This window comes from Miniopterus natalensis, chromosome 16 (assembly GCF_054644295.1).
Source record: "Miniopterus natalensis isolate mMinNat1 chromosome 16, mMinNat1.hap1, whole genome shotgun sequence".
Classification (NCBI taxonomy): domain Eukaryota; kingdom Metazoa; phylum Chordata; class Mammalia; order Chiroptera; family Miniopteridae; genus Miniopterus; species Miniopterus natalensis.
In genome coordinates, this window is record NC_142096.1 from 15,969,687 (window position 1) to 15,995,685 (window position 25,999).

General features: G+C 41.2%; 1 protein-coding gene across 1 annotated transcript in view; it reads right to left on the reverse strand.

Annotated features, from left to right (window-relative positions):
- The window catches only part of SNTB1 (syntrophin beta 1), a 163,100-nt gene that overhangs the window by 67,897 nt on the left and 69,204 nt on the right, over positions 1-25,999 (reverse strand). Inside the window, exon 2 of the mRNA XM_087825375.1 lies at positions 13,736-13,964. Coding sequence (XP_087681501.1) covers positions 13,736-13,964 — 229 coding nt within the window. The remainder of the gene's footprint in view (positions 1-13,735; positions 13,965-25,999) is intronic.

Sequence of the window (25,999 nt, forward strand, 5' to 3'; positions counted from 1 at the left end):
ACATTTGTTAAATACTGTTATATATTTAAGTTTTTCTAATAACTTTCTCTCTGAAAACTCTTAATTATTGAAATGACTGAGTCTAGGTTTGAGATAAAATAACTACAAGCATAAATTTGTTTAAAAATCTCTTCTTTTCTCTTAAAATTTATGTAAATGAATTCTATAATAAATTATTTTCTCTGCAAAATTCATGTTATACACACTTCATTTTGAGAGGCATTAAATCTGCATAACAACTCTGAAAAGTAGGTCATATTATTCTCATTTTATAGATGGGTTAACTGGGTAAATAACATGTCCAAGACCACAAAGAGCTAGGATTTAAACTTAGGTCCTTCCATTTTTAAAGCCACAAACTCTTTCCACTACCACATGCAGACTTCTAAAAGAACAATTCATTAGTTCTCAGTTGCTCTGAACTTTGGTTTGCAATGAAGGTTGGTTAGTTCATTTAGCTCAATGCAGATATGTACTAGTTAGTTTGTCTCTCCTCCACAGACATAAAAAGCTATGAACATCTGCCTCAATATGATGTACTTCTCACCTTATGATGGATTTAGAAAGGAAAGATGAATGGAACACAACTGAAAAATCTGCAGGCTAAAAATAAATGGCCGAAACACATGTTCTATACTGCTGGTTGCACATGAATAACACTATTATAACTTTGTATACAGATATATAGATTTGTGAAACCTGGAAATTGATGCAAATTGATGTCAGTAGAATCCTGGGATTACTCTGGTATCAGCAGAAATATTGTGGTTCGAATTCCTACTCTTGCTCATGCGTACAGTTTTAATCTGTCACTCTCCTTCTCTACATAAGTGACAGCCGGCTAGAGAATTCTGCCATCAAGACTTACTGGGATATTTCTATGCAGTGGTATATGACTTTGGTAGGAGGCTACCACTTCTTAGGGATTCAAGTCCTGTCTGTCTTTCCTGGAGAAATTAATCTAAAGATAGTATTTGCAAATTGACCCAGTTCTGCAAACTCTCAGCTACTACTGATGCAGTATTGAAATGTGTCAAGCCATGGTGTGGTTTTCATCTATCCAAATAGCTTAAAATGTTACCCAAGGCTTTCCCAGCAGTTAATAAAACTATCTAAAAAATTTTCAACACTGAAAAAATCCTTTGATAATCTTATTAGAGATAGACATTACTAAAAAATGAATGAATGGAAAGAGATTACATTTGCTAAATGCCTACTATGTCCCAGGTATTAGGCACATCTCAACTTATTTAATTCTTAAAACAGTACATAGATAGAGATACTATCAGCCTCATTTTATGTATTTAAAAAATTTAGGTAAGCCCTGGTGGTGTGGCTTAGTTGGTTGAGTGTTGTCCTGCATCAGAAAGGCTGCCAGTTCAGTTCGTGGTCAGGGCATACGCTGGGGTTGCTGGCTCAAATCCAGGTAGGGGGTGTGCAGGAGGCAGCCGACCAATGTTTCTTTCTCTCCCTCTCCCTTCCTCTCTCTCTAAAAAAAAAAAATAGTCAATAAAAATATATATTTTTAAAATTTAGATAAAATATATGGTGAGAGAAAGAGATTAAATTTTGGGTGATGAACATACAATGCAATATAAAATGATATAATACTGTACACTTCAAACTTATATAATCTTATTAACCAATATCACCCCAATAAATTTAACAATTTTTTTTTAATTTAAAGAAGTTAAGCAAATTAAATAAAGTCACCCAGATAATAAGTAGAAAAGCTAGAAATAAAACCCAGGTTCACTTGGCCTGACAGTCAACCATCTTTTCAATACGGCACAACACAGCTATTAAATAATACTGCCAGAGAGCTTGAGAACATAGCTGCAAGAATTCTAACTTCTGGAGCTAGTGTTTTGTTTCCAGGTAACATGAGAAAACATTTTCCGATTGCCTGAATATTTAATAATACAGGAAATGAAAACAAATTGCAGCACTTGGCCTTCACTGTGTGTTTCATAACAGAAGTGGAGGAGAGGATTTTACTGAAAAAAGTAGCACATCACAAATGAAAGTGTGTCTACAAGGGTAAGCGATCTGGCATTTCAGATGAGAGCAAATTGACATTAAAAAGACTGTGCAGCCTAGAGTTTTGATTCCCATGATCAAGGGGTTACTTCTCAAATGTACTCTTTCCTGTCTATCTGTTGCCTTTTTTTTTTCCAGTTTTTATTAATTTTTTAGAAAGAGAGGAAAGGAGGAGAGAGAAACATCCATCAATTGCATCCCGCATGCACCCAGACCAGAGCTCGAACCGCAACCTGGGCATGTGCCCTGACCAGGAATTAAACCAGCAACCTTTCTGTGCAGGGAACGATGCTGACCCAACTGAGCCACACCGGCCAGGGCTATCTGTTGCCTCTTTATGAATATTTCTCTGTCAAAATGCTTTGTCATGAAGGAAGAAGACACTCCCTCTAGACCTCTGTCACTTTTGGAGGAGACAAAAATCCATCAAGTCCATTTCTTAGCTACGTTACCCTGTCTACTCCCTGATGCATTGCCCTTCAGTGAAATAAACTTTTTTTCTCTGAGCCTTTCAATGGTCACCTCTCTATCCAGTTGGCATCACCATGGCTAAGGGACTTCTTGATCCAAACTCTAGATGGGTCACGACACCTTTTATTAAGCAGAAACCTATACATATTGATTTGGGACTGTCCAAGATGTTTCTCTCCAACAAAATCAGGGAATAAAGTGTTTGGGTTAACCCCATTTTTCTTATAGCTAGTTATCAGGTGTCATATACATGTCAGGCCTATTTTCAAAGAGGAAGAATATAAGTATACTTTTGTGATTTTTTTGTTTTCTATTTCTGCCTGCAGGTTGGTTCTCTGCCTTCTGTGCCTTGCTTTGTGCTCCAAGATGTCAAACTCTATGTACTAGTCAGCATCCCTCGGGCTCCTGGGTCTCTTGCTTCTGGTCATGTGCAGCCAGTTAGCAGCACAGGCAGGAGGTCCAGGCGGGACCACTGCTCCTCCCGGGGCTCCAGTCCTCCCAGGCTGGGGGGAATTGCTCCTGTCGCTCCTCAGCCCCTGGGCTGGGAACAGCGTCCTGCCTCTGCGAAGCCCTGGGTGCTTCTTCATCCTCTGCTGGCTCCCGCTCTTCTGTAAACAGGGCCTTCATCAAGCACTCCTCAGTCACCCCTTCACGAGGGCCAACTGGCAGGACCCCGAAGGACATCACTGTATTTAGGGAGTGACTTCTGTGTGCTCTTCTAAGAACTGTGGCAAACACAAAGGAGAAGCCACACTGCTGTCCTCCCCACGCTTGAAAATTCAGCTAGGGACATAAAACGCTCAAAGGCAAGTCACACTCTGACTCCCAATCCAGGCAGTATCTCCAAAGGCCTGGACTTTCCTCGGGCTCTACCTACCCTGACCCTCCGCCCAAACACACCTGTCCTCAGTCCCCTCCGCTCAGGGCCAGGTGTGGGGCTGACCATGGCTCTACGTCCATGGCTGACAGAGCAAAACTGGCTCTGGGCTCCCTTTCCATCTTCCCCCAGGCCCGTTTTATCCGGAACTTCTGCACATTCCATCTCTTAAAATCTCGGAAATTCACCCAGCTTCTCTCCAGCGTTCCTGTCCTGTCCGGTAGAAGCCAGGACTGTTTCCCACCTCAGTGCCTGCAGTGACCTGCTAACAGCTCCCCCGGCCTCCAGTCTGGCCTCCTGCCAGCCTGTGCTTCACCGTGAAGCCGGAGGGACCCGTGTCACCTCATTCCCACTGCTCAGGCCCCTCAGCCATGAGCTGGCTTAGCTCTGATCGTGACAACCTCTCCAGACGCTGGACGCTTTTCTGATATGTACAGATTGTTCCAAAGAGACTGAGTTTCCTCCAGTTATTAAGAACCACGTGTTTTTCTTACCTTGGTGCCAAAACTCATACTATTTCCTTTGCCCTTGTCTTCCCCCAACCTTTGCCCTAGCTAACTTCTATTTTACTACTCAAGTATCAGCGTAGATATCACTTCCTCGGACATTCCCCCTCCACTCCCCCCCACCCCCTCCAAAACCAGGACTTCGGATTAGGTAGCTGTCCTGTGAGGGAGCTGCCACAGCCCCCTTAACTTCCCTCATCGCCTTCCCGCAGTCCTGTTCAGTGACTGCCAGGCTACTAGTACACGTTCCCCACGGACAGTAAGCCGTGCCAGGGCAAGGGCTCTCACTGCTGCAGCCTCAGGACCTCGTAAAAAAACCTGAGTGGTCGAAACTGTTTAAAGCTTGAAATTTAAGAAAGGGACCCTAGTACACTGTTGGTGGGAATGCAGACTGGTACAACCACTATGGAAACTGGAGTTTCCTCTAAAAATTAAAAATGGAACTGCCATTTGTCCGGGTGATCCCTCTTCTAGAAATATATCCTAAGAAGCCTGAAACACCAGTCAGAAAGAATATATGCACCCCTATGTTCACAGCAGTGTTATTTAACAATAGCCAAGATCTGGAGACAGCCCAAGTGCCCATCAGTAGATGAGTGGATAAAAAAGCTGTGGGACATTTAAACCATGGAATACTATGCAGTTGTAAAGAAGAAGAATCTCGTACCCTTTGGGACAGAATGGAGGGATCTGGAGAGTGTTATGCTAAGTGAAATAAGCCAGTCAGAGAAAGACAAGTATCACATGATCTCATTTATACTTGGAATCAAATGAACAAAATAAACTGACGAACAAAACAGAACCAGAGACACTGAAAAATGCAACAGACTGACATATTTCAGAAGGAGGGGGTGGTGATTAACCAGGGAACTTATATACATATATGCATAACCCATGGACACAGACAATAGTGTGGTGAAGGCCTGGGGAGGAGGCAGGAGCGAGGTGGAGAGGGTCAATGGGGGAAAAAGGGCAGACATTGTAATACTTTTGACAATAATTTTTTTTTAAAAAAGGAAAGAAATTTCAACCAGGTTTAATGGACTAGCAAAGTCAAAATTCCTCTTCTAGTATTATTTAGGAACAAAGGGAGTTTCTGTCAACAGACACAGGCCTTATATGTCCAATTAACTGTATGTGCAGCTCTCTATGCCCCAAACCCATCCTCCACGAAGGAAAATAAAATTCCACGCACGTGTGAAAGGGAGGGCAGAGGCCTCTCTGTGAACCTCCCTCTCTCTCCATTCTCTCCATTCCATTGTAGGTGATACCTGCTTGAATAGAGAATGCCTGCATGATAGCATTGGGGTTATCTTCAGAAGCTTCATTATCTCAGCTGGAAAATCCTGGGACAGCTTTTTGCAAACCAAATAGAGTTCAATTAATGTATCAAGAGCAAAGGATCAAGACCTAAATACTGAGAGTCAGCATTAGCAAAAATCTCTCAACACCCTGATGGCTGAGTTCAACCTCTGAAAGTACTCTTGGAAGAGGGGAAACTGAGATTTTCCTGAAATGATCCTTAGAGGCACGGGCATGGGCTAAAATGAACTGATTTTATTATGCATTAATGAAATCACGGGGCCAGTCTTCACAAGCTCTCTCCTCTCCTCTTTTTCCCAAGGCTAACCAAAGATAGTTAAATTCCTTTTTTAAAACTAGCTTACCATTGCCAGGGAAACCTTACTAATTTATCTCTCGCTGATTAAAAATGTATGATAATTAGGATGAATCTTGAAGTTTATCTTTGGAGAAAACATTTCTTAAAAATAACAAGGCTCTAAATATGCTTTTTAAGCTCATTAAAATGAACCTTTTGTGCACTCTGTTGTATACAAAGATGCAAATTATGCAAGGCTACTTATTGGGGAAAAACAAGATTGGCTTGGTCATTCTAGTTCATCTCCTCTCCCTTAAAAGATCACAGTAAAAAAATCAGTAAATTAGGTATAAACCCACAAGAAAATAAGAGAGGCAAGAGTTCAATACGTGTTTGAAGGACAAACAGCAATGGAGTCAGGTAGAGGCAGGTAACTGAGTGCAGAGTGGAGGGAGAGCCAAGGAAGTTACAACCTAGAGGGCTGCAGAGCCCCTTGGCTCTGTACAACCTGCAGGGGCTTGGAACCTGCAGAGACAGGGCTAGGGGTGATGCAGGGCTGAAAACAAAGGTCTTTTTAAAAATTGAATTTATTGGGGTGACATTGGTTAATAAAACTGTATAGGTTTTAGGTATGCAATTCCATAATACATCACCTGCATATTGTCTTGTATGTTCACCACCCCAAGTCAAGTCCCTGCCCATCTCCATTTTTAATAGAATTGTGTTCTTGTTTTATGGATGCCATTGTTGGAGATTAATTTGTTAATTTTTCTGTGTTTTTGCTCTGTTTCTACAGTTAATTTTGTTCTGTTTGTTTGTTTGGATCTTCATCTTCCTTGCTGGAGGTTTTGGCGACCCTTTGCTAACTCACTGTTTACACTGAGAGACTAAGAAGCCTGTGTATAGAGAGGGAGGCTGATCAGTTGGTGAGAATTCCTGTACAGTTATAGCTTGGCGAGGGAGCCTTACTAAGAGACCCCTTCTGATCTGCAAATGTCAGTGTTTGGAAGTTTTCTCTGGGTCCGCTGAGTTGCTTAGGGGAGAACCATCTAGTCTCTCTCCTTGAGTGTGGGAAGTGGAGAGAGGGTGGGAGGACATTCATTGGCCAACTTTTCCAGAGTCCCCCCAGGGAGATGAAGATCCAAACAAACAAACAGAAACAAGGAGCACAAACACAGAAAAATTAACAAAACTAATGGTCTCCAACAATTAAGAGAAAATATGGCATCCATAAAACAAGAATACAATTCTATTAAAAAGAAACAGAGAACATAAAAAGCTAAATATAATCACTGAAATTTAAATAGACTATATTCATAGGAAAGGTAAAAAAATGTTTCAAAATGTGATGAAAGTAATAGAGAAAGAAACAGACTTAGAAAACCCATCCAGGAGGTCTGCTGACATCCTTCGAAAAGGGGATGACAAGAGAGAGAAAAGAAAACGGAGGAAGACATTATCAAATAAATGAAAGAAAATTTTCCAGACCTGAGACATGAGTCTGTGGATTGGTTTACAGATGGGCTGCAAAATGAAAGCTAAACACCCATTGCTTTTAAAAAAATATAAATCTTTTAGATGCATTTGATTTTTAAACAACCCACCTGCATTATTTTGACATTTAAACTTCATTTAAAATAACTTTGAAAGGGGGGCATGTTACCTATTTTCTTAGGTCTGTTATGAATACTGCAAGGCATACCTCCTTGCTTCGTCTCACTATGTACATTGAAAAATAATCCAACTGTTTAGGACTTTATTTTCTGTTTTGGGTTTCTGACTAATTCAGCCCTGAGCTTCTCCCCTTCCCAACCGCCTTTAAGCAACTTGCCGAAATGCTGTTATATATTTCACATCCTATATTTCTCAAATGCAGAATGTGAGCACGGTAGACTCAAACACCAAGGTCATCCTTCTTTTTATGCATACCCTTTTTATAGTAGCAAATATTCCACTAGGGGTTAAGGAAGAAGCAAGGATAAACAGGTAGTAGGTAGGTAGGTAGGGGTGATAGATGATAGGTAGACAGACAGACAGACAGACACAGATGAATAAGCATAACCAAAATGGTGCCCCTGGTGGTTGGTAGAGCCAAGTCCACACTTTCGAATGAAAGTGCTAGATTGTCCAAAAGATAATACTCATGTTTTTGTGTTGCTTGTTTGTTTTCAGTCTTAAACATGGTAGTAAAAGATTAACTTATTTTTTAAAATTACAGTTGATAGAATAAAACCACTGACTTTTGTTCATGGTCAATTACAAGCAATTCCATGGCCATGTGATGTGGCTTCCAATTCCAGCAAAATGGTGCTCTATCCAAATTCAGAAACCCTTCTGCTAGGAACTCCTGGATATGCTAGGTAAGATATAATAAGAAAAGGTTGCTTGCTTGTATTTTAGTGTAACAGTGAGCTTGCAGGAAAGGAAACTCTCAGGTTTCAAAAAAGGGTGGGAGGGCAATGAAAACAAGGGTGGTGAGCATTTGAGCTGATCATAAGGCATCCTGGGAAAGTTGGGTGGGGGTGGGATCATGGCAGGTAGTGGGTTGGGTAATGATGGGTGGGCTGAGGACTTGAAGTTTGATACGTGGATGACAGTATTTGCAACCCCCTGAGTTGGGAAACTGGAACTAAGGTTTCTGCAGAGCGCCAGAAATGTCAAAGGCTATGAACCTCTGTGAAAGAAATGTCTTACAAAATAATCCCTGCCTAATAGCTTGGGGAGATGGCCTGGAAACTTCTCTCTGCTGGGGGAAAAAACTCATGAAAACTTTCCCCTCCCCTTGCACCCAGATATGAAGATATTTTTTATTGAAAGCTGTATTTATGCCATGGTTTGTTGCCAGGAATTAGAGGATATCTATATTAAGTCATCTAATCACCACAACAATTATATATGGCATTATTAAGCACATTTTATAGATAAGGAATCAGAGAGATTAGATAACTTATCTAAAGTTAAAGGCAATAAGTGACGGGATTGAGATATGAAGCCATATTTTCTAACTTCAACTCTAGAATTTTCCTGGGTAATATTAGCATATAGTTAATTTGGATCTCTATTTTAGATATTTAAAAACTATGTCCACTTCCTCTAGCACCGTTATACATTGATTTTACATTTTTCTCTGTTTCTGAAGCATAAATGTCAATCAATCATGGTCTGCAGGCAATAGTTTCAGTTATGAGGCCACCACAATGTGTCCAAGAGTGAAGACAACAGACCTAGGAAAGCACATTTTTTTGTGAGCCCCTTAACAAAAGAAGCTCTTTTCACGACGGCTTGCTGTTGAGGAAAGATGGATATAAGAACTGCATGAATCTTCATTCTGAATGCACTAAAAAGGAATTTTTCAATAGTGTTCCAAGTTTAAAGAGTACAATTGAGAACTCTACATATGGGGTGTGTGGGTGGGGTGGGGGGCATAATGTGCCCAAGCAATATTCTAGAAAGCTGGGATATTAAAATGAAAACATGGGATGCCCCAGAACTCAAGGGTCTTATGGCTCTAAGAACTGGATAGTCATGGGGAAAAGAAAAAAAAATTCTTCCAGACATAAAAGGTGCCATCATGGACAGATCTACCCACGAGGTAGAGTGGGACCTGGGCCCCACCTGGGCTGAGGCGTCAAGGGTAATGAGAAAGATGTCTGGATGGCAAGGGAAGGATGTTCATGAATTGTTTAAAGGTCGCTGGAGCATGAAGGATCAGACGGGGAGAGCCTGGAGACTTGGGGAAAACCCAGAAGCGCACGAGCTTCGTAGGCAATGCCAAGGCGTTCCAACATCACTGAAAGGGGAGGGGTGTCATTTTGACCAAATGGGTGGGTTTGGAGGGTTTCACACTCCCTTGGCTAGCTGGGCGCAGGGTAGACGGTAGGTTTGGGGAAGAAGCCAACTAAAACCAAAGCACCTGGCAGGAAAGATGTCCAACTGGCCTGGTGGAGGGAGGGTGTAGCCTGGCCTAGGCAGTGGCTGTGAAGACGAAGAGCTGAATAGGAAAAGTGAGGTATTTAAGAGGTAGGATAAAGAAAAAACACCTTGTAACCATTGATAGTCACTAGCAGTGACATCTTCCTGTGGATTCAGTGCCTGCTGGGTGGCCTTTTTCATGGAAACAGCAGCAATCCTGCCTGCTGTTCTATGGCTGTTTCTCTTCAAGGGACTGAACATTAGAGATTTTAATGTTAACTGTAAGTAGCCGTGTGTCACCAACCAAGGGGATTAGTCCCACAATGGTGTGGCATTTGTCATGGGGTCTCAGGTTTTAGCAGCCAAGGGACCATTAAGTCCTGGCCATGGTGTGCACAGTTCAGGTGAGCTGTTCTGCCAGGTGCTCAAGTTGGAGGCAATGGGTGTCATGATCAAGGAACTGGGCTTGGGGTCAGCCAGGCGTGGGTTTGAATCCCAGGTCTACGGTTTGCTTCAACTCTCATTTCTGAACTAAGTTTCATTGTCTATGAAATAGAGATTAGAGTACCGACTTCCTGGGGTTGTTATTTGGATAAACAAGATACTTGCTTAAACTCACACACGAGTGGTAGAACTAAGATTCCATCGTGGACCGAGCTGACACCACAGTCCACACTCTCCCTTCCCCTTCTTTCTCTTTTATATTTAATATGTGCATTATTTTCATGATTATTTTATTTAGAAATGCTACAATTTCAGTTTCTATTTCCCCTTTGACCCAAGAGTTATTTCATAGAGAGCTTTTGCAAAACCATGAAGAAAAGCCTTCTGTGCTTTGGTTTTGTTACGGATTTTCTAGTTTTATTGCACTCTCATCAGAGGACCTTGTTTGTATTCTTTCCACCTCATGGAATTTACTGCATGTTTTGTGGCCTAATCAATGGTTAATTTTGTGAATGTTCTTTGTGAATTTGAAAAGAAAGTTGATTCTTCATTATCAGGGTACAAAGTTTGCAATGTATCTAGATCTCCCTTATTAATTATGTGGTTTGGGTCTTTTATATCTTTTTTTTTTAAACCTTCACTTGAGAATATGCCCTCTATTGATCTTAGAGAGGAAGGAGGGCAGGGTGGAGAGAGAGAGAAAGAGGGAGAGAGAAACACTGATATGAGACAGAAACATCGATCAGCTGCCTCCTGTATGCACCCCGACTGGGGATTACCCCGACTGGGGATTGCACCCACAACCTAGCATGTGCCCTGATGGGGAAGTGAACCTGCAACCCCCTGGTGTACAGGACTATGCTCCAACCAATGAGCCACCTGGCCAGGGTGGGTCCTTTATATTTTTATTTACCTTTTGTCCACTTGCCCTGTCCTTGGACTGAGGGTGGTATGTGAAATTGCCTAATATTAGTATGTTTCTATTTCTTCTCGAATCACCTGCAGGTCCTGCCCTCAAGGTCGCTGCTGTGTCATCTGATGTGCATTCGTAACTGCTGAATGCTCCTTGGAACTCTGGCCTTTAGCATAGGTGAGTCCTTCTCTGTCTTGTTTTATGCGTTTCAATCTGCATTTTACCCTGTCATATACCAAGGTGAGAACTGATGCTGTCTGTTGTTGCTGTTTGCATTTTCCTTGGATGCTTTGTCCATCCCTATATTTTTTGCCTTTTAAAGTCGCCTTGGGTTAGGTGTGTCTTGTATGCAGCAGAATCCACATTTCTGACTGGTCCGTTATACGCTGCCCAGTGTGTAGCTGGAGTTCCATAAAATTTTTGTTTTCTGTTTTTCTTCTCTCCCTCAACTGGAGTCAAGGCTCACCTAAGTCTCTAATATGTTTTTTTTTTTCTGTTTCATTAGGTATAATTGACAAAACTGTAAGATATTTAAAGTGTACATCGTGGTAATTTGATATACGTATATTTTGGAAAAGGTTAATTTTATTATCAGAAGTTTTCGGCTCTGTCTGGACTGAAGTCCCGTCCTGGACCCTCTAGCTTAGTGGCATTGTCATTTCAGTCCTGCCCTGATGGTTCTCACCCCGTAGCAGGACAGGCTCCCCCTCACCACCCGGGAGGCCCTATGTGCCCTCATTACTGGTGGACTTGATGAGCACCGATAGAAAAGTTTAAAAATGTATTCCCTCCACTGGCTTGACAGAATAAAGTTTCCAGTATTTGAACTAAGACATGACATGATGGATCCCAAAATATTCTTTAAAATATAATTAAATGCCTTGGGGAAAATGTTATATAAGTCTGCAGCGGGAAGGAACCCTAGAAATCATTTACTTGAACTCTCTGCCCAGTGCATTCATTAATCACTTCCACAATACCCCAAGTTTTCTAGTCTCTGCGTTTTTCTGGTAATGGTAAACTGATACTGTTACCCATTCCAGAGGCAGTTTGAAGCCCAGCTATCCCATATGTTAGCTACAGGATGTTTGAAATGTATATAAGCACTGAGTCTCAGTTTTTTATCTATAGAATGGGGACAATGATAGAAACTCAGAGGGCTGTTAAGAAGACTAAGCAAGGTTACAAATTCAAGGAGTAGGCAGGAAATGTACAGGACCAGGCAAGTCACCTAAGGATAAGGCAATAGGAGTGAAGAAGAGAGTTCATTTCCTTGCCAAAGGAGAAGCCTTTACGGGACGTGTGTGATTGCAGCCCTACCTGCAGGCACGTGGGCGTAATCCTACCAGATTTTCTGATTTTTCTAGAAAAGCAGAAACCTGGCTTCTTAATCAACTATTCAACGTGGGCATTAATTCAAATTTCTTTAAAACACTAGATAGATCATTAAAAAAACATACCTGTGGGCTGGGTACACCTGTAGGCTGCCACTTTGCCGTCTCTGATCTGAAGTAATTAGCATAATGCCCAGCACAAGATAGGCACTCGATAAATTATGAATTCATCAGATCTGAAACCTTAGACATCAGGCTCTTGGGGAAAGGACATGCTTGATCGGGTGGGTAAGAGGCCAGGGAGGAGGAAACTCAAGAGGAACCAGGACAGGACCCCTCTGCTCAGGAAAGTGGCAGAAACTGAGGGGATACAGACCAGAGGACAGATAGAGGGGGGTTATCTAAGAACTCTGCCTCCTTCCCAGCCTGCGGGCCTGACTCATCTTTTGCTGATACCCGCTGGCTCTCACACAAGCGCTGACCTCTGACCCCTGCGGAGATGTAACTGACATAGGACTGGTGGGGACCGCCGGGGAGCCCTGCGGCTGGCTGCAGTCAGAAAGGCTTGCAGCTTCCTTGGAGCCAGCTTATTAGCTGAGAACAGAACCAGCTCTGGCAGGAGCCAAGGAGGCAGCCTCAGCCCTGCCCCTGTTTCCTTTGGCTCTTCCCCACCAGCCCTGCGCCTCGCCGAATACCCCCGGCTCGGGTGGGCCACAGCTGTTCAGCACATGTTAGAAAGAAGGGCCACTGGCTGTCCCTATTTTTAGCATCTGAATGTGGATGCAGAGGTCACCAAGTTTCCCCACTGGCTGGCTCACTTCCCTTCTCTCTCTTCTACGTATCTCTTATTTTCCTCCAAGATACATGTTTTCCGTTCAGATGAGTTAAAAGAAGACTTTTGAGGGAACAGGGACACCAAATATTTGCTGATCTTGGCTGGACTCCTTATAATTGCCAGGGACTGGGTGACATATCTGTCCTGTGGCCTGAAAAGTCACGTACAGACTTTGGAAAAAGCACCCTGGGCTTGGACGGGAGCCGCTCCTTTCTCTCTCGAGCACAAAAAGAGGTTTCGAGTAAAAAAATAGCTTTACGTATTGTCTGCCTGGGTCTCCAAATACGCAGGGAGGCCCAGGGAGGCTGGTTTGCTTCTTACCACCTAGCATCAGTAACCAATATTATTATAGCTTATATTCATGGAAGGCTTTCCCGAGCTAAGCACTTCCCGGAGATTCCCTCCTCTAATCCCCACAGCCCCATGAGGTGTGCATCTCAGTCATTCCCATTTTATAGGTGACAAATGGGGATTTAGTGGTTTGGGAAACTTGCCCACAGTTCCATAAACTGACTGTGGCAGACCCAGGGAAGACACTTAGGAATCCGACTCCAGCTCTCCACCTCTTTCCAGAACCAGAACTCAGGGGCCAGGTCTTCATGAGGATGAAAGAATGAAGGAGGAAGGGCGGACGATGGGGGGGAGACCTGGCTGGACACACACATGGCATCAGCACTGCCTTTTTGGGGTGCTCTTTGGAGCCCACTGAGCGGTTTCAGAACACGAGCGCAGCCCCGGCAAGAGCCCCACGAAAACTCAGAGGCCGAAAAGCCACTGGGACGGAGAGCTCCGGTTCCCCTTACCTGTTCTCAGGGTCAGCCAGGGCCATGCTCCGAGTGACGTAGCACATCCTCAGGGGGATGCTCTTCCGATCTCTGTGGAAGGAGAAGGGCTGCGAGGGCGAAGCCGAGGCCAGGGGGTCCGAGGAGCCACTCCCCAAGCGAGGGGACTCGGGCGGCGGCGTTTCCCACCCAATCTCGGACACTGGGGAACCTTTCTTCACATAGGGTGTGGCTTCTCTCATGTACTTCACTGCAAGCAAAAAAAAAAGACAAGAAGCTCTTTTAAGTACATCGGGGCTGAATGTCTAGGAAATGATTGCAGTTTTGAAACTTGCAATAGACAAGCTCTTAATACTGAACCTCTTAAACTTTGAACGACATTCAGAACTTCTGTTCCTCTCATAGTAGTCACCCTGTTATTTAAATTATATACCATCGTGGTGTTTAGAACTTGCTAGTATGATGACCTGAACGTGAGAATTACTTTCAGCTTTTTTCAACTAGAACAACTTCTATCTATTCTGACTACAGGTTGCATTCTGGTTAAGAGGCTGAAAAACAAGTGGGCAGAGAATTATAAAGCATACATAACTTAGGCTACAAGACACACAGTTATTAAATATAGCACAGGGACTCTGGTAGCTACAGTCACCGTCCATGTTATCATTTTTCTGTGGAGAAACAACAACAGGCTTTTCAAGTTAATAGTGCTAAGAACATTTATCCATAGAAATACACAGAACACTTATTTTGTAATGGCAAAAATCCTCTAATAGCATGAGACATGATAATAAATGGTCTCAGATTAAAAGAAGCTTGAGCCTAGACAAGGCGGAAGGGAAGAGAGGAGCTGATATGACTTCTTGCATTAAATCTTGAACTTGATCTTAGGAGGTGCCATGATGGACAAGTCTACGGGCCTAGCAGAATCAAATGCAAACCCCTTCTGGGGGAAGGCAATTTCATCCTAGCTTCAAAGAGTCCCTATGAATCATTTTCAAGGGCAATGAGCGGCATAAAATCGAAGAAAATATTGCACACAAGGAAACAAGGTTCCATGAATGAGAATTAGTGAAAATAACTGAGAGCAGTGGCAGTCCCACACAGACTACAGGGTGACAAATATATTTATTATGTGTGAAGAAACAAATGGGAGCTTGAGAGAATCTCCTAGAGATTTTTTTTTTTTTTTTTTATATCTTTATTGATTTCAGAGAGAGGAAGAGAGAGACAGAAACATCAATGATGAGAGAGTCATTGATCGAGCCCACAGCCCAGGCATGTGCCCTGACCGGGAATCGAACGCCTGGATCCTAGGTCAACACTCAACCTCTGAGCCATGCCCGGCTGGGCAAGAGTGTTTTTTAAAGTTACCTCACAGATTGGTAAAATAATCAAATAGAATATCAAAATACTAAGAGTGTGATCTAATTCAAGGAGGGTAAAGCGTTACCTAAGACTAGATTTGATTGCAATAGGTTCCCTGAATTACTGTATTAAATAATCTAGAGGTTTTTGTTTCTTTTACCAAAAGCCTACAGTAAAAGAAAAGGGCTGCTCTACTCTCTGAAGTTGTCAGGGCCTCAGATTTCTGCTCCCTTCATGTTCTGCACCCTAGCATGCCATCTGATGATCCAACAGGGCTGCTTGAGTTCCAGCCATCACGACCAAACTCTCATCAGTAGACGGAAGGAAGAAATGAAGGACATACAATCCTTCTTCCGTAAGCCCATTTTACAGAAGTTGGTACACTGTATCTGCTTCTAACCCACTGGCCAGAATGTAGTCACATGGCTACTTCTAGGTGGAAAATAAGTTTACTCTAAACTCTGGACAACCCTCTGCCAAACTGGTTTAAAACTGGTGGGGAAGGGACATTATTACTGTAAAAGAAGAGAATAGATATTAGGGGACAACTCTCAGTTTTTGCCACAGGGAGACATCCCTAATTCCTTCAGCTTAACACAGTAGATTTTATAACACATGAATACAAGTAAATACATTGGAGCAATCAGTAAAAAGCACAGTGACTGGGTTCCATGAACTTTGTTTACTCACTTGAACCTCGGAACCACCCCAGGATAGAGACGCTGCAATCATCCGCATTTTACCAAAAATACTGCAATAAGAAAGGGTCCAAGTCACAGAGCCAGAAAGTAGCAGACACATGAGTCAAATCCAGTCAACCTGGCTCCAGAGTCCTACTTTTAACCATGAAGAAAAACTTTCTCACACTTAAAAAAAATTATTTGTGTGTGTCTGTGTGTATTTAAGCCAATGTTTTTATGTTTTATGTACTGGGAGGAAACATCCAATTAAGAGGCTATTGCCAGTCATATAAGAGAGCCTGATTTTGTAAGCTTGAACTATTAAACTATGGCATTTCAATAAATTCCTTTTAAGACACTGTAATATGTATTCATAATAGAGGGCTTAACCTGGCAGAACTGAACAACTAGTGTCTGCATAATTACACCTCCATGTGCATACACAGCCATGCCAGGCAAAGAGTGGCTGAAACCGATCAAGAAGCAGCCAGGCCCGAGTTCAAGGCGCCTCATAATCCGAACTAATTAATAACCCATGCCCTTTCTGGGCATCATGAATTAAAAACTGTGGTTGAGCAATTAAAATTCCAGTCTTCAGTTGTAAAAGAAAGGGGAGGAGAGCAGTAAGAAGTGGTCTTCAGACCAATAATACACCAAGCCACTTTCAGTGTGTTTCCAGTATCTCATCCCAAGGACAGGCAGTTGGGAAGTCTTCAAAAGAACATTCAGTGAGGCCCAAGTTTGCAGAGACCCCCACGTGACAGCAATCAGATCTTTGTAGGGGCAGCCAGGTGACATTTGAAAGGAAAAGCACACACAAGCTACTAATGAGGAAATGCGTTAGGCAAATCCAATCAACCCTCCTACCAGTCTGGTTTCTGAGGAGCCAGCAAGTCCCTCTGATATATGCAAGGTCTCTTCTTAAAAATAACAAGAAAGGGGATTTCCAGATCACAGGAAGGAAAAGAAATATTTCGTTACTGTACGGGATGTGAACACAAAATGTATATTTCCTAATGTGATTAAGGGAAAAGCTGGAGGCAAGACGCCTGAGTATTTGGACCTTTGGTGAAACTTTCAAGCTGGGGAGACAGCTCGGTGACCAAATTTCCTACGTCATCTTGGAAAGGAAAGATGCAGAGGGAGATCATTGGTATTTCCAAAAAGACCAAGAAATGATGAAAGTGGTAATATCAGCTTCTCAGAAGCTACAGCTAATCCTTCAGGAGGCTGAGTGGGGAGGTGGAAAGAGAGTTGGCCCTGGGAGGTGGGGACCTGGCTCACAGCTCCAGCCTGCTGCTAACTAGCTCTCCAGCCCTGGGCAAGTCACTTCACCACCCAGACCTCACTTTCCTCACCTGTCAAGAGAGGGAAATAAGGTCCCTACCTTTCAAACACTGTGCTTCTTTGGGAAGCCGCCTCTTCTGACAACATTTTTTTAAAAAAAGAATATTTCTTATCTCATCTTACTGGTTGTGTCACCACCAACAAATAGCCCTGTCAAAATGTGTGCTGAATTCTTAGGCCTTAGGCAGATGGGTCTTCTGACTTTTTCCCAAACTCTAGAGACACCTGACAAATATGAAAGTAAGCCTACCAGTTGAGAAGATGTACTCAAGTTACTTGTCCTTTCTTTGGAAGAGCTGTCAAATTGTTGGGGAATATTTGAGTTCAATAAAAGAAAACGCTGTGAGGCAGTGAGTTCGCTATTGCTATGACATTCAAGCAGAGACTGGATGAGATATCTCCCAGCCATGCTGCAGAAAGGACTCTTCTACTCTGTGAAAGAACAGATTGTTTTTAAATACCCTCCAAGCTGTTGAATTCTATGTTCCCTCTGGAATATGGTTGCTGAAGATGCCTAACCCAGACTCCAACACAGTGAGCAGGTCACGGTGGCATACCACAGCGAAGCACGCTGTACATTTCTTTATTGCTATATGTTTATTAGCTACTTATTAGGTGACAATGGGGCAGTTTGTTAAGCTGAGTCTTAGAATGCTCATCTATAAAATGAGGCAAACAGTGCCTTCTTGAGAGAGGTAATACAATGGATTCATTTAGTAAATGAGCTCCAGAGTCAGAGGATATGGGTTTGAATCCCAACTCTTCCACTTACACTATGTTGTGCACCGGAAACTAATATAATAATGCATGCCAACAGTAATTGAAAAATAAAAAATAAAAATAAACAAATGGCAAATCTTCCACTTACAAGCTGTGGAACCTCTCTGTATCTGTTTCCTCAGATGATAAGCAAGTCCTATCTCATAGAATTGTTATGAGGATTAAACAATCTTTAAAAATAATACAAAGCCCCTTAGAACAGTTCCTGGCATATACTTGATGCTCAGATTTCACCATTACTGTTATGTTGTTGCTGTTATTGTTATGAAATGTAAATGAGGAAAATGGATTGCAATGATACCGATCTCTTTTCTGACTCTATCAAAATCATACGTGCTTAAAAGTATCCCTCCACTCATTCATTCACTGCACATAAATTAAGCCACACTCCGTGTACTTTGTGGAACTGGACGTCACAGGGGGAATAATCAATTGGACACTCAGTTTCCTGCTTCTGCAGGTTTTCTAACCTGCCAGGGAAAAAAGGGAGTTGCCATAGAACATAATCCAATACATACACACACACACACACACACACACACACACAGTCCAAAGTATTCATCGGATAATAGTAAGTGCTGAGAGGGCATGGACTGGTGATGTTTTCGGACTCCATCCCTCAACAATTTGCCAGCAGGCTCCTCCTCAGCACAAAGAATCATAATTTCTCTTCCTTGGGAAAATACAGTAACTATTTTAACAGCTATACCCTAACATCTGAAGACAGGAAGTGAGTAACGGGCAGAAAGGACGTCTGAATTCTCACACCCTCCTTCCCAGACAGAAGACCATTGTGAGTAGGATTTCAGGTCAAAGGCAGGACGTGCTGCTCCAACTTCCTCCTCACAGGTATCTCTGTAAAATAAACCTGTTCTTCCAGGTGTAGCTTGATAATAACATCCTGCAAATCAAACTTGGGGCTCCGTAAATTTGCAGTTACTTTTCAGTGGCAGAAGCCCTGAGACATGAAGCTTCTTTAAAGGATACCACATTAAGTCAACAAAATATCATTACCAAGGGCAGGTCTGTCTGAGACCTTGATTCCCCCCACCCCCACCCCAGACCAGATATGCTGCAGACCCAAAGCTATCATAGAGGCATCTGAAGGTACAGGAGATGGTAAAGGGAACTTTGCAACACAAGAGACCATCAAGCTCAACAATGTTATGAATACCTGCTATTCTGAAAATGCTTTATAGTTGGAAACACTTCCATGTGCACGATCTCATTTCCTGCTTATTGCCATCCCCTCTGAACTACCCACGAGCTGAAAGTTCTGTAGGAGTGTCGCATTTATCTGCTGTGACTTCCATGACCCAGGGTAACAGCCTAACAACTTCCCCCCTCAAATTCTCCTCCCTCCCTCCACACACATGCACACACAACCACATCTTGCTGGACAGAACTATGCCTACTGGACTCGCCAGATGTACTGGATTTTCTCCTAAAGGCCAAACTTATCATGGCCTTGCCTACAACTCTTTGGGGAGAGTCACTGCCAAGAACTAGGAGAAAGAGGTCAGGATGACAGAGGAGAAGCCCAAGGAACTTTTTGGATCCGACTCTCAGAGCCAGGAGAATAACACTTCACAAGATTTTCCTCTAAACCTCCAGAGGCTTCAGCTGAGTCTGAACAGTTGAGAGAGGGGCTAGTTTTTGTTGTCTGTTTTGCTTTTTAAAGAGGTAAGGAGGGGATGCTGGTGAGCATCAGATGCAGATACAACTTCTTATAATAAACCCATAAGAAAATTTAATAATAAAAAGGGTGGCAAATTGAAGTTCAGAGAGTTTAAATATCTTACCTTAAGTAAGAAGCAGACCTGGAATTTGATCTCTCATGTTCTAAATCTAGTAGCTAATCTAGTAAATCTAATCATCACAGCTGTCACTATACAACTGGTTCAAGTGACATGGAGACATAGGCTAGATTATTGTGGCTAATGAGTAATGAGCAGCTATTGATATTGGGAAAATCTACAGATATTAGGAGGGATTAAATTAATAAACATACTCTGTAATGATTATATCAGGATTTGAATTTTCAAAATATTCTACATCTATCATAAGGGAAATATCTAAAGGTAGGGATAGGTTGTTTAAAAAAATAGACAACCTCTGGAGTGTTTGATGAAATAAAATAAGGGAACAGAAAATCAATAATCTACATAGAAGAGGAATTAACAGACACGTAAGAGATTTAAAAGATAATAAAACAATACTTTATTATGACGGATTTATGATAATAAATTTGAAGACTTAGATGAAATGCACAAATTCCTAGAAAAAAATAAACTGACCTAAGTAGAAATGGGAAGCGTGGCTAGTCCTATAACTTGCAAAGAAATGGAAACACTGGTTAATATTCTTCCTACAAAGAAAAGACAAGAACCAGAGTCTATTACTGAATACTACCAAATTTTCAAAGAATAGATCATTCAAATCTTAAACTATTTTAAAAAATAGACAAAAAAAGGCCTCCCCAAGTTATTCTATGAAGCCAATATAACATTAATAACAAAACCAGATAAGAAAAATTTCAGACAGGAAAGTTGCCAACCCATTTTATTTATAAATATAAGTGTAAAAATTCTAAGCAAAATACTAGCAAAGCAAATGCAATAATATATAGAGAAGACAGTGCAGCTTTGGTCTGGGGGACCTAGGGGACCTTGCTTAAGGGGGTTTGAGTAGACTCTGACTTACGGTGACAAAATTTAAAGTATATAAAGATTTTTAAAGTAATTTCTTAAAATCATGCAATATGTAAAGTGTTATTTACTTTGATACATGTCAAGAACTCTTTCAGCCTACAGAAAAATGTTGTTTTATACCTAGAGTTAGTAAACTATATCACTCTTATCTACACAACATCATGAATCACAAAATTGATCGGAAATATTTTTCAGGCTGCTTGTCCCAGGCTTGTTAAAACTCTGGTTTAGTCTCTGACAATAAATACCTGGGTTCCAATGTTCTACCACAAACAATAGTTTGTCCTTCACACAAGTCAAACAAAATTTTTGATTTAGATTCTTTCGTTAAATTCTTTCGGGCAGATATGCCTTAAAATATTTTCTGTTGATCGTTTTGAGAGTCATATTGGTACCTAGGCAAAAACTACCTTTTAGAATATTTCTAAATGTGTGCTAAATATTATGCAATTGAATATTTATAGCAATTACAGTAAGTCCTCACTTGACTTTGCCAGTGGGCTCTTGGAAACTTGGACTTTAATCAAAATGACGTATAACAAAAGCAATTTGATCGTAGGCTAATTGACATAAACAAGAGTTGAGTTCCTACAGCCTATTTCTGGTCAGAAAACATCACCAAACTTCTAAATAAAGACCCAGAACAGCCCTGGCCTGTGTGGCTCAGTTGGTTGAGCACTGTCCAGCGCACCGAAAGGTTGCCGGTTGGATTCCTGATTGGGTTGCGGCTCAATTCCCGGTGGGGGACGAGGGGTGATGCTATGCTCAGGAATCGATGTTTCTCTCTCTCCCTCTCCATTCCTCTCTCTCTCTAAAAATCAAGAAACTATTCTTTAAAAAAATAATAAATAAAAATAAAGACCCCCAAACACTTCTAATATTAAATACTGAAATTAATGTGAGCTACACATATATTTAAGAAAGATGAATAAAAACAAGCAGAATAGTGATTTTCCGACCCACTTATTCCAGTTCAGGGTCATGGGTGGCCCCAGCCTATCCTGACAGCTCAGGGCACAGGGCACACGGCAGGCACCACCCTGTGCAGGATGCCCTTCCATCCCAGGGCTCACCCTCACTCAAACTGGGACCATGTACATGTGCCAATTCGCTTCAGGGACACATCTATGGGATGTGGGAGGAAACCGAAGTCCTGCGATAAAACACACATAGACATGGAGAACATGCCCACTCCACACTGACAGGGCCCAGGCTGAGAATCAATTTTGTTTTCCTCATCAACATTATAATGAAACAACACTGAACGAAAGGACAATATTCGAGGGCCTGCTGTACGTGAGTTACATGTCATTAGCCCTATTAACAGTTGCAGATACTGAGGCTTAGGGGGTCAGGAAGTTCCATGGAGGCATTTGTCAAAAAACAAGGAGTATAAAAGCCAGAGTGGCCTGACTTGAAAACGTTTAACTATATCGGTTCTTGAATAACCCAATGAGCTTCGTGTTTAGTTTGAGCTTTCCCTTCACAACACCCACCACCTCCCTCTTCTTCCTGCTCCCAGATTAGATCAGGGAACACAGACAGCGCTTTAGAACAGGAGGAAGGTTAAGTCATCTGTTCTGTTCAACAGCTGCTTCCCTTTGGAGCTTTGATCTTTACCTTTTGCCCTTTGCTTGGCCCTGGGCGTGCTGCAAAGAAGGTGGGGCCATGGTGGAAACATGAATAACTTGGAACATAAGAAAATATAACCAAGGTTGGAAGCCATTAAATAAATGGTTCTAAGGTTTTAGACACCCCTCCAGCTCCGTCTGTCCTTCTGTGCCTGTTTGTTTTGGTTGGAAAGGACAGAGGGAGCTACCATTTTTGGTACACTTTTTTTTTTAATACCAGACACTATACATATATTATTTGATTTAATACTCGTAACAACCCCATGAGATTAGCATCACAAAAATGGGAAAGCCCGGCTGTGAATTACAGACTTAACACTCTCATTGTCCATCGTCCTGGATGTCCAGGCTTCCTTCTATGCAAATGTGCCATGGAAACAGATGCTGCAGATGTAGACAGGTCTCTAGAACCCAAGAATTCAAGGTATTTCTAAATGGAAAAGTATAAGTGGTTTACTTTCCATTAGACTCCAAGTATTCACTCCTGTTTCTTTTTTGTTCAACAGATAATGCTTATCTAAAATATATTACCTTTTCAAAATTAAATTCATTGGGGTGACATTGGTTAATAAAATTATGTAGTTTTTAGGTGTACAATTCTATGATACATCATCTGTATATTGCATTGTGTGCCTAACCCAAAGTCAAATCTCCTTCCGTCACCATATATTTGACCCCCTTTACCCTTTACTATCTCCTCACCACCCCTTCTTCTGGTAACACACTGTTGTCTGTGTCTATGACTCTTTGTTTTTCTTGTTTGTTAATTTGTTGCTTTCAGTTTTATATCCCATATTTCGCTTAGCATGATACGCTCAAGTTCCATCCATGTTGTTGCAAATGGCAGTTTCATCTTTTTTCTTATGCTGAGTGATATTCCATTGTATGTATGTACCACATCTTCTTTATCCAGTCCTCTAGCTAAGGACACTCGGTTGTTTCCACGTCTTGGCCACCATGAATAATGCTGCAATGAACATAGTGGTGCATATATCTTTACAAATAAATATATTTAAATTTTTCAGTAGATATCCAGAAGAGGGATTGCTGGGTCGTACGGTAACTCTATTCTTAATTTTTTGAGGCACCTCCATACTGTTTTCCATAGTGGCTGTACCAGTCTATATTCCCACCAGCAACTTCTCCAACACTTGTTATTACCTGTCTTGTTGATCACAGCCATTCTAACAGGTATGAGGTGGTATCTCATTGTAGTTTTGATTTGTATTTCCCTAATAGTGAAGTTGATAATCTTTTCATATATCTGTTGGCCATTTATATGTCTTCTTGGAAGAAGTGTCTATTCAGGTCCTCTGCCCATTTTTAAACTGGATTATTTGTTTGTTTGGTGTTGATTTGTATGAGTTCTTTATATATTTTGGGTGTTAACCCCTTTTCAGAGCTGTTATTTGCAAATATCTTCTTCCATTTGGTTGGTTGCCTTTTTTTGTTTTGTTGGTGGTTTCTTTTGCTGTGCAGAAGCTTTTTAGTCTGATATAGTCCCATTCATTGATTTTTGGGGTCAAATTCATAAAATCCTTTCTAAGACCAAGTTCCATATGTTCAGTACCTATGATTTCTTCTATGTAATTTATTGTTTCAGGTCTTATGTTTAAGTCTTTGATCCATTTTAAATTATGCTTTGTATATGGGGACAAAGAATAGTCTAGTTTCATTCTTTTGCATGTGGCTCTCCAATTTCCCCAGCACCATTAAAGAGGCTTTTTTTCCTCCACGGTATGTTTCTGGCTTCTTTGTCAAAAATTATTGGCTCAGTCCTGGTCAGGTGGCTTAGTTGGTTGGAGTGTCATCCTGTACACCAAAAGGTTACAGGTTTGATCCCTGGTCAGGGAACATACCTAGGTTGTGGGTTCGATTCCTGGTCAGCACACATAGGAGAGGCAATTGATCGATGTTTCTCTCTCACATGGATGTTACTCTCTCTCTCTCTAAAATCAATAAACATATCTTCAGGTGAGGATAAAAAGGAAAAAAATTATTTGCCCATATACATGAGGCTTTATTTTTGGGCTTTCAATTCTGTTTGATTGGATCATGTCTGTTTTTCTGCCAATGCCATGCTGTTTTGATTACTGTCACTTTGTCATATAATTTGAAGTCAGGGAGTATAATACCTTCATATTTGTCACCCTCCCTGCCCCCCTTCCTCAAGACTGCTTTGGCTATTTTGGGACTTTTGTGATTCCATACAAATCTGATGATTTTTTTGTTCTATTTCTTTAAAAAAAAGTCATTGGGATTTTGATGGGGATTGCATTAAATGTGTGTTGCTGTGGGTAATATGAACATTTTAACTATTCATTCCAGGGGCACAGGATGGTTCAACATACATGAACTGACCAGTGTAGCACATCACATTGACAAAATAAAGGATAAATATCATAGGATCATAACAATAGATGCAGAAAAAACACTTGAAAAAACACAACATCCATTTATGCTTAAAACACTCAATAAAATGGGTACAGAAGGAAAGTGCCTCAACATAATAAAGGCCATATATGACAAAACCTCAGCTAATATCATGCTTAATGGTGAAAAACTGAAAGCTTTTCCTCTAAGATCAGAAACAAGACAAGGATGTCTACTCTCATCACTCTTATTCAGCATAGTACTGCAAGCCCTAGCCAGAGCAATAAGGCAAGAGAAAGAAATAAAAGGCATCCAAATTGGGAATGAAGAAGTAAAAGTGTCACTTTTTTTGCAGGTGACATGATTCTTTATGCAGAAAACCCTAAACACTCCACCAAACACTATTAGAAACAATGAACAAATAACATTGTAAGATACAAATTCAAAGTACAAAAATCCATTGCATTCCTATAAACTAACAATGAAATTTCAGAAAAAGAAATGGAAAAAACGATTCCTTTTGCAAGTGCAACAAAAAGAACAAAATACCTAGGAATATTCTTAACAAAGGATGTGAAGGGCCTGTATACTGAAAACTATAAAGCATTCTTAAAAGAGACTGAAAAAAAGACACAAAGAAATGGAAAGATATTCTGGTTCATGGAATGGAAAAATCACTATATTACCTTTTAGGGTAAACCTACAAGTCATGCAGAATTTGTGACCTGAACAGGCTCAGGAGGGCTCTGATATATAATAATAAAATATTTATAGTATAATATGCTACAATAACAGAAGCAGAACCTGAAAAACAAAATTTTACCATCTTAAGCAGTTTATTCTGTTTGTCATGTATCAAAAAAAACCCACCACCGCGCACACAAAACCCCCCTCCCACAAAACAAAACTAATAATCAGACTCTTCTTCCTTTTTCATCCTTGGTTGATGCCCAAACACTATTTAAATGGATATTCTGCTTTAAGTAAGTCCACCCACAATAAACTATGCACTAATTCCTTCCAAGAAATAATTCCTTCCAAGAAATAATTCCTCCTAGTTCTACAATCATTTACAAACATTAAGACATATTTCACTGAATCACACCCAGAATTCATGGAATCATAGATTTATAAGTAAATTACACTTGGAATGAATTTTCTACCAGAACTTAGAGATACATAACATTAATATAGTGAAATAAATACATACAGCTGAAAACTGTTCCACAATATCTCTTGCCAAAACAAGGTCAGAAAAAGAAGTACTGGAACTGAATCTTAGCTTTATGCGCATTTCTCACATATGATGATAAATTAATTCTGTAGCTACTTGGAAAGGTACAATATGGACAAAGATTTCACATTGTGAGACGTATCATGACACAGTAAACATGT